At 39.9% G+C, this 10034-nt stretch overlaps 1 protein-coding gene across 1 annotated transcript; it reads left to right on the forward strand.

Annotated features, from left to right (window-relative positions):
* The first annotated feature begins 22 nt into the window (after positions 1 to 22).
* hadhb (hydroxyacyl-CoA dehydrogenase trifunctional multienzyme complex subunit beta) lies at positions 23 to 8586 on the forward strand. Its single transcript, XM_042504050.1, has 16 exons — positions 23 to 114; positions 1580 to 1652; positions 2046 to 2087; positions 2342 to 2438; positions 2541 to 2585; positions 3761 to 3860; positions 4005 to 4092; positions 4556 to 4743; positions 5532 to 5712; positions 5838 to 5959; positions 6485 to 6564; positions 6659 to 6706; positions 6797 to 6884; positions 7183 to 7257; positions 7734 to 7898; positions 8158 to 8586. The coding sequence occupies exons 2-16, from the start codon at positions 1586 to 1588 to the stop codon at positions 8191 to 8193; spliced, it is 1422 nt and encodes a 473-aa protein (XP_042359984.1). The 5' UTR covers positions 23 to 114; positions 1580 to 1585; the 3' UTR covers positions 8194 to 8586.
* The last annotated feature ends 1448 nt before the right edge of the window (positions 8587 to 10034 follow it).

Below are 10034 nucleotides of genomic sequence, written 5' to 3' on the forward strand. Positions count from 1 at the left end.
CCAGCTAACACACTCATGGGTCTTTGAAAGCGTAGTCCAGTTCAGTGTCGCTGCCGAGTCTAGGCGAGAGTTTGACAGGAGAGACGCGTCGGCAAACACTTTGCTGAAATACAGGTGAGCCACAACTTAGCTGTCATTATTGATTATAAAACTAGAAAGAGCAAAGGCACGGTGTGAAACTAAACAAATGCTTTTAGCCCAAACATGGCGGAGTATATCACAGCTGAATGGACTAGTAGCTAACGTTACGTAGCTTTACTAGCATCTTCTTTGCTTGGCTGTTTCAGTAGTGTTTTTTATATATATTATTGCTGTATATGTTACTTTAAAGAATCAAAAAATCAGTCTGTAGACAGATGTGATCCTGTTAGCTTTCAGTTTTCCTACATTTCTGTCTGTCATTCTCCAGAGGAGGAATCTAGGTGAAGGGTCAGAGTCAGGGAGGGGGGTGAACTGGGTGACCGTCAATGATATGGCACACTGTCTCACATAATAAAACAGATTAATATTATATATTATAGCCGACAGAGCTCCACCTTAAGTTTTAATCTTTGCAAAATTAAAAAAATGCCATTGGTATATAATATCTGACACCATTGGCAACTGCCTCTCCTGTCCATCTGCTACTTTGGCTGGTGGATTTCAAATACTTTCATGTAGATTAAACTATAATGACTTTGTATTATCGTGCTTTTATTGAATTAATTCGATGTTTTGGTTCGGACGTCCCTCTGTGAAAAACAGGAACTTTCTGAATCAAATTTTGAAGTGAATCGATGAGTCTCAGCTCAACCCAGTGTCCCTGTATAGTACACAGTAACAGCTGATAGCCAGTACCTTCATAAATGACAACATGCACCCTTTGCACAACCTCTGGACAGACGTTTTTAGTCCATAGGTGTTAAACCAACTACTACCAAACAATTTTGTTCCAGCTGCTACTACACTGGTAAACAAGCAGTAGAAATTTTGAGCCTGTATTTATGATTCATTTATTCATAGTTTTTAGATTTTTGTAGTTTAGTGTTTCCATTATTTATTAGTTGTTTTAAAATTTACTTAAGTAAAGTACCTAAGTAAATACACATAGTTGCCTTTCACCACTGAGCAAGTTATGGTTTTACGTGCATGCAAGCTAAATGCAGTTAACCCATTATACCCATTATGTTCTACCAAATGGTTGCTGTCATGTCAAACCACTAAATCTGTAAAATCATACATTAGATATGAGAAGGTTATAATGTTCACTTTTTGTCAAAACTGTCAAAATCCTCATTTCGGAGGATGTAGTTTGGTTTACGGTGGGACTGTTCTGCATTATATAGAGAGGTATTTCTGTTATTTAGACATTAATATAAATATGATCTGCATATTATATTTATTGCATCATCTGGTAGTATACAATCCAGTTTAAATAGAAATCATCTCCATGAGAAAAACAACACTGTTCAAACAGTAACTTATTAACTTATTAATTTTTCCAAGTGTTATGTATGTTATGCAGGGCCATGAACGTGTCCTGTTTTTATCCGAACCCTGGTTATGACTTTGCAGTAACAGTGTGTTTCTTTCTTTGTAGAACATAATGGCCTCCATGTTGCTGAACACGATTCGGAGCTCCTCTGTCAGCCCTTCCTGGGCAGTACGGTTGGGTAAGCTTTCTGTAATAATATTTGTCTCAGATAATACAGTATTTTCCAAATCAATCAGAAAATGTATCAAACAAAAGAGCAGAGTCAGAAATAAAGCACCGACAGCTAATAGATTTTTTAATGTGTCATTAAGAGTACAGACAGTATATTAGCAGGATCTTTGCCCACATTTTGTTTGAATAGCCTTTCAGTTTATCACTTTTGAGTAATTGGTGTTCAAACTAAAAAACATATAAAAACCTGCTCTTTAGATTTGGGCTGCTACAGCACTGTTATCTGCTTATGTTGTAGACTGTTAGTCATTCAAAGTGTTTGTGCCAACATAAGTTTGATGAAGTATTTTAAATGATAAAATTGAGGATAATATGGTGTGTTTTTATCCCTGTGTCTCAGGGGCACGTTCCCTCAGTACGACAGCCCAGCTTCAGGCTCAGGGTAAGTCTAAGTAACATAATTTACATTCACACAAAAGTCTACATTATAGACTTGTGGAGGTCACACTGTTTCACCGTAAGCCTCCATTTATTGATTCATGTTTGTACCTGGTCAGAACCTGAATAAGGCTAGCCTCTCTTGACTGAATCTAAATGATTGAAATTTTGATGTTGAGATTTACTCAAATCGATTCCTCAGATCAGCTTAAAACTATCTGAGTGTAACTGCTTTTCACCGTCTTAACTTTCTTCCAGTTCAGACAAAAAGCAAAAAGACACTGGCTCGGCCTGGTGTGAAGAACATTGTTCTGGTGGAAGGAGTTCGAACCCCTTTCCTGATGTCTGGAACCACGTACGTCTCCAGCTCTTTTCTTATGTTTACGTTCACCATAACTTCGGCCGCCAATCCTAGCTTGATAAAATTAGATGCGATTTTTTTGGTTTGTGCTCACAGATATGCTGACCTAATGCCCCATGACTTGGCCAGAGCAGCTCTGCAGTAAGTGCTTCCTTATGTTTATGTTTGTTTGTTTTTTTCGTTTGTTTGTTCTGTATTAAAGAGATACTTTGCCAATTTTCAGCCAGCTGTATTTTAACAGTGTGGGCAGTATGTGTTAATGATCTGTGGTTAACATCCCTCCATTTAACCAGGGCCTTACCTGTTGCTCAAACTACTTTTTATTTTATCACCCATCACCCCTGTTGCCACAACGGACACAAAGAGTATAGAAGCAAATCAAAAGACGGACCCACCCTTCTCGCTCTCTATCTCAAACTTCGACCAAACAGTAAAACAAGCGATTGTAAAGAGGAAGTGGACGCCATACTGTTTCCTGCATAGAGAAAATCAGAGGTTGAAAAAACAGAGACCAAACCGTCAAACTAAACAGCGCCGAACAAGTACAGACCCAGATTCTGTTACTTTGCTGCATATTACACTGTTTATTAGCACTTCTGTCTTATTTGTGTGTCATTAAATCAGCCCTAAACACAGTCTGGCCCAATTTATATCCGTGGACATATTGCTACAGTGTTTGTAGGCACAAAATGCACGGTAATGAATTGTTATCAACTGGTATTGCTAAAAATGGCTAACCTGGCTAGAACTGCTAATACTTAGTTTTCTGACTTCTTGCACTTCAACTTTGGCGTGACATTATCCCCAGCTCCAACCTCTGACCTCTGAGTTCAATGGAACGGAGCAATAGACCCCCCGAAAAATATACACTCACTGCAGCTTATTCATATCCCACTACTCTGTCACTACACTTCAGCTGAATCTGCTGTCACTAAGCAAACATTAGTCAACAGATTAAACGGCTCTGAAACTCTTGTCACTGTTACGCCTTTTTGTTTAGGGATGGTAAAAAAGACGCCTCAGGTCATGTCAGTATATGCAAACTGTTACTGGTCGTTATAAAGATGACGCAACTATGGTTCTGTGAATGATGTGTGACCTTCAGATGTAATATCTAGGTACTAAAACAGACAGCAGAAGATACGGCAACATTATCATTTTGTGAAGACACGAGTTTACTTTTGTCCCTTGCTGTGTAATATATTCATGGGATGCTCTTTTTTTTTCAGGAACCAGTGTTTCTGAGAAACTTTATCAATGTTAGAAGTTTTTTTTGTGCTACTTTTGTTTGAAATGTTTGATTTGGGTTTTTCTAGGGGTCTGCTGCACAAGACAGGTTTACCCAAAGATGCTGTAGACTACATCATATATGGAACAGTCATTCAGGAGGTCAAAACAAGCAATGTAGCAAGAGAGGTATTATCACACACACACACACACACACACACAAACACACACAGAGCCACTAAATGGTTACAGTACACAGAGACATAATATTAACCAAAAGAGCATTTCTGAGCTGTTTTTTTTTTGTTGTGAATCTTTTTCATTTCATTTCAGGCAGCGTTGGGTGCAGGCTTCTCTGACAAGATCCCAGCTCACACAGTCACCATGGCCTGCATCTCCTCCAACCAGGCAATGACCTCAGGTATGTCGGGAGATAAATCTCCATATCAAGCCTATGCCATTTGACAAGTACTGTTGGTTATAGACTACTACTCCCAGTGGAAACTGAACTATTTAGTTGTGGATTGTTACTGCAATTGTTACTGCAGTGATACTGTTTGATGTTACTGTTATACTGTACTATATACATATATATATGTGTGTATATTTTACTGTCTATAGACAAAAAAAAAAGCAAAACAGATGCACTCTAGCTGAACTTGGTATGTCAGTCATTAAAAAAACATAACACCTGGGCATATTGGAGATGATGAATCTAATGAAGGGGGATCACAGCAGGAGGCCGACATCAGATTTGCCTTCTTGTAAGAGTAAGGCACATACATTAAGGACAATAAGGGAAAAAAACAAGATGTGTTTTTTTCGTTAACCCCTATCTGTGTGTAACCTATATGTGTTTCTCTCTCCTCCCTCCTTCTCTCCAGCTGTTGGTCTGATTGCTGCAGGCCAGTGTGATGCTGTTGTGGCAGGAGGGGTGGAGTTCATGTCTGACGTTCCTATTCGTCACAGCCGTAAGATGAGGAAGACCATGCTGTCCCTGAACAAGGCGAAGACCCTTGGCCAAAGGCTCAGTCTGATTGGCAGCATCCGGCTGGCACATTTATCCCCTGAGGTATTTCATTATTTAAAGGGGACCTATTTAACGTTCAGTTTCAAACAAGTAGGTAAACGTGAGTAAAAGTAATCCCTCTGAGCGCAAAGCTCAGGCTCAGACTGTTCTGAACACTCGGTTTCTAACTTCTTTTTTAAAAAAACAAACATTTGCAACAAGATAATACCAGATCGTGTCAGATTTTTTTATGCGGTCATCTGACCCAGGCGCACTACTGCAAGTGTTTACATTACAAACGCTGCTACATGTAGCTACATGCTAACATCAGGGAATGAAGTCTCTTGGTTGCCAATGTCGTTAATTTATGCTGATTTTGGATCATATTCCTGCCAAAACATTTCTGGTTGTGTGTGGTTTTCATAATAGAAAGCGTCACTATTCTCTGTTACTGTTATTCCTTGGCTGCAATGATGGTGCAGACACAGTGAGATGCGAAAGACCCAGAAACGCTAACAAACAAGAGCAGACTAGGGTTTTTTTTTCGGGAGGTGGGCTTAAGGGGATGGATGCTAAAAGGGAGCGTTTCAGGCAGAGGGTGAATCAAAGTGTTCCAGCACAGACAGTAAGAGGAAAATAGTGTTATTCGAACAATTAATATGTAAACATGTTTTAGTAGAAACCCAAACTACATGTATGATCCTGAGAATAACGGGTCCTCTTTAAGTTCTTGCACATCTTTCAGTTTGTTCAATTTGATTTGCAACATCAGCAGTCGTATTTCTTCTCTAGAAGCTTTGACATGCAGTAAGGCATTTTTTTCCTGTCAAACATTTAATTGTGTGTTGTAGCTTCCTGCTGTGGCTGAGTTCTCCACATCTGAAACGATGGGCCACAGTGCCGATCGTCTGGCTGCTGCATTTGGGGTCTCCAGAGTGGAGCAGGATGAGTTCGCTCTGCGATCACACTCTCTGGCTAAAAAGGCCCAGGACGCAGGTTTGCTAACGGATGTCATCTCCTTTAAAGTGCCAGGTAAACACTGCTGCTCTCCTTAAACTGAGATTCATGACATTCCACATTAAAGGATTATGGCTGGCTGCTTGTGTTCACATTGTTGTAAGTAGTAGTTGTCATTTGTCTGTGCTTCTTGTCACCAGGACGTGATATTGTTTCCAAGGACAATGGCATCCGCCCATCCTCCATGGAGCAAATGGGCAAACTAAAGCCAGCCTTCATCAAACCTCACGGCACAGTCACCGCTGCCAACTCCTCTTTTCTGGTAAATGCACACACATCTGGCTCTACAGCACTGTCCTTAAACCCCTCTGTCCTCATTAAAACACACTTTCAGCACAGAAATGATTATTTGTCTGTGTGTAAAGCAAACACACATAGCTATACACGTCCAACTAAATAAATCAAACTACAAAGAAACTAGGACGTAGCCTCTGCATGTGAGGCGCCCGCTCCAGCAACTGAGCGCCTCATCCCTTCTCTCTCCTCCTTTCACGCTTAAGCGATCCTATCAAATATAGGCAAAAAGCCCAAAAAAATAATCGTTAAAGGAAAAAATACCACAAAGAAATGTAAAAAAAAATGTTAAGCAGCTTTGTTTTTTGAATTCTGTTATTCTCCTTTATATAAAAAAATTTCAGCTAACATTTTCTGTCCACTTATGAAACAAATTGTTTAGTCCTGCTCGTACTATCTCCCTTGATTCTCCTCAGCTGTAATTGCTCACAGTCGGAGGCACTCTGAAACTGCACTGACATTGAATAAACTGCTTGTTTGTGTGTGTCCTCAGACTGACGGCGCCTCTGCTGTGCTCATCATGTCTGAAGAGAAAGCTTTGGCTATGGGTTACAAGCCCAAAGCCTACCTCAGGTATCAACACCTTCTCTGTTTTTTAGAGCGGCCTCAAGTTCCATAATGATGTACTTTCAGATTTTCTGATTATATCATATTTCCATCCTGGCAGAGACTTTGTCTACGTGTCCCAGGACCCCAAAGATCAGCTGCTTTTGGGGTGAGTTCACAAATTCAGTTTAGCTGAAAAAACGAACCAAAAGTTTGACTATATGTCTTGTTTAACACGGTGCCCTTTCAACTCTTCCAGGCCAACATACGGTACGCCAAAGGTCCTGGAACGGGCTGGCCTGACCATGAATGACATTGACGTCTTTGAGTTCCACGAGGCATTCGCAGTAAGTTATTACAGCACATAATTACAACACTGCACGAGCTTGTGTAGTGGTGGGTGAATGTGTCCTGTCAATCTCCAATATATATTTTAAGTTACACATATTTATTCCTAAATGATTAAACTAGAATTTCTGAGTTTCTGTCTGTCTCCAGTTGCAGCCCGTGTAATTCATTAGTATCAGTGTTGGACTAAGATTTGGTTGCTCTGCTTTATATCCTGCACTTTGGAATCAGGAGAAATCAGCGTGTTTTCTGTCTGGTATTGATGGTAACTCTGTGGACTTTGTGTGTGTTTTCCAGGGACAGATAATGGCAAACCTGAAGGCTATGGACTCAGATTGGTTCGGCCAGACATACTTGGGCAGGACATCGAAGGTAACGATAGCTGTGTCACATACTACAACAGATTCTGTACAAAAGAAATGAAGGCCAAGATGATTTTGGGAATGCATTTGGTATTGGTATAATCATATATTTATACAGATCTGGCGCAATACAACAACAGTAAGTTACATCAAAAAATTTCAGACCAATGTTTGGTTTGATTCATACCTAATATTAGATTTTTTTTTTTTTTTGCTCAGTTTTACATACCTAATGATGTTTTGAAAAGTAAAGATACCTAGTAGGCAACTAAATGCTAACAAAACAATTCCATGAATTAAAATCAAGGGATAAATGTAGAGCAATTTGTGGGGAGATCCAGATATACATTTTTAAGTAGAGTAGCAGCTGTTTTCAGTTATTCATCTGAGCTGTTTCTGTTATCTCTCTGGATGCTGAGTTGTGATTTTACTCTAACAAATACTGTAAATATCAGTGCTGACCAAATGTCTGTTGTGTATGTGTAGGTTGGAACTCCTTCCATGGAGAAGTTCAACCTGTGGGGAGGCTCTCTGTCTTTGGGTCACCCGTTCGGTGCCACAGGCTGCAGACTGGTAACCACAGTGGCACACCGGCTGCAGAAGGAGGGAGGACAGTACGGACTGGTGGCAGCTTGTGCAGCTGGAGGACAGGTGATTAATGCGTGACGGTGACATGAGACAGCAGAGTCACGCAAGCCACAACTGACTGTTTTTCTCTTTTCCTTTAATTTTTCACATCTAAAAGGGACTGTTAACCCCAAATTCAAAAATACATATTTTTCCTCCTACCTGTAGAGCTATTTATCAATCTAGACTGTTTTGGTGTGGGTCGCCGAGTGTTGGAGACTTATTTTTATTTCTTTCTATTTGTTTGCTTTTCATGACAAGCATGCATTTTTGTGTTTTCCAGGGTCATGCCATGGTGATCGAGGCCTACCCCCAGTAACGTACCTAAGCCTGCGCTTGAAACCTTATCTGAAGGTTCGTCACGACGGCTGCAGACGCTTACATCCAGACAACAGAGTGTACATACTAGCACCACCTTGCCTTGATCAGAGAGGAGTCAGATATAGTATGTGAGTGCGCTGTAGGAATTTTGTGTAAATTCATCTTTGCATAAACGCAGTTAAATTATATCAGAATGTTGTCGAGGAATGTTGCCAATGAGTTTATGGACTTTGTGGTGCATCAAGTCAGCGATGTCACTGAGTCGAATGTAACATAGCTAGATTCAAGTACACAGAGGAGATGCAGTTCTGATGTTTATAGACGCTGTTAATGTTTTTTTCTTACAAACTGTTGGAATTAAAGGGTGTGACGATGACCACACTGACACTCATTTCTGTGTTTGCTGTTTTTGTCTTATTTCACAGCTGTCATTTTGAATTATAATAGGAGAAGCACTAATGCTACCAATAACATTAACAGTGGCTCTGTTTTTTCAAGTGTCCTGGTAGTTTTTCACTTCTGTGTTTTTCCTGCTGTGACATTTTACAATGTCTTTAAATGAGAAAGAGTATATTAGCTTCTCATGTAAAGGGATAATCAGGAGCTCAAATGCCAGAAATTCACTGGAGAATGAACAGAATACCTCAGTGTTGGATCGAGTCTGTTGCATCAAGTCTTTTGAAGACATTTATGTTTATATTCATCCCTTTTGCAAACACTTTCACCCAAACATGCATACTGTGCAAATGAGGTTAAATCCAAGTATCATTAGTTTAAGGAGAAGCCATCAAAAATAAGTACCACAATTCTCACACAAAGTTACAGGCACATGAAGCAACACATAACTAACTATTTTTCATTTTGGAGAGATAGATAAGACCAAGAAGGAGAGGATGATTGTGATGGGCATTTTAACAAGGAAAACAGTCCGAAAAATTATTAGCAGATTGCACAGTAGTGCAAAACATTTTTGAAGCACTAATCCTCTGACATAAAAATGTTTTAAGGCCATACATACTTTTTTAAAGCTTCTTTTTGGCTTTTACCATTATTAGAGATAGGACAGCTGAAGCATGAAGGGGAGAGAGAGGGGATGACATGCAGCAAAGGGCAGAGGCTGAACTGAACCCACAGCCTCTGTACATGGGACACCCACTCTACTGGGCACCCCAGGACACAAATACTTGGTTTCCAATAGTTTTCTGTTACAGTAGATATTTGTGACTAAAGAAGTAACAATAAAAGTCAAAAACTCATCTGCTTCATCACTGTTTGTGTGGTTTGATTAGATCTGGTAATGTTAGCAAACAACCTCAAAACTGTTATCACATTTTGATGCAAATTACATGCAAATACACGATTTCCAAATGAGCCCCACCTAGGCTACTTTAAAGCAGATACAAAAGCAAAAGACAAAAGCCCTTTTTACACAGAGATTGCCCTATAGTGTTGTTACAAAGTACCCACTTCACAGTGCTTAAGCATGTTTACACAACCAAACGACAGCAGCAGCATCATTCAGCTCCAGTGTGTGATTTTAGATAGCATGTCAGCATCCCAGAAGCAAACAAAGGGGCAACAGGCGTCGGCGTCTCTTGCGACATATAACAAGGGTGTCGCCAAGGCTTTATAAACAATATCAATGACATTACATGACAACATCAATCATTTACTGTCTCTGTAATATGGAGGCTGATCTATCATCTCCTGCATCTTATTGTTTTCCCAATTTGCAGATATTTTCCGCCACTGTTCTTCTTGTTTGAGTTAGCTGCTAATTACTGCTAACTGCTTTTTAAATCTCCCATGGAAGCTCACACGCACTAACCGTCATCGAAA

Source organism: Plectropomus leopardus, chromosome 16 (assembly GCF_008729295.1).
Source record: "Plectropomus leopardus isolate mb chromosome 16, YSFRI_Pleo_2.0, whole genome shotgun sequence".
In the NCBI taxonomy this organism is placed as follows: domain Eukaryota; kingdom Metazoa; phylum Chordata; class Actinopteri; order Perciformes; family Serranidae; genus Plectropomus; species Plectropomus leopardus.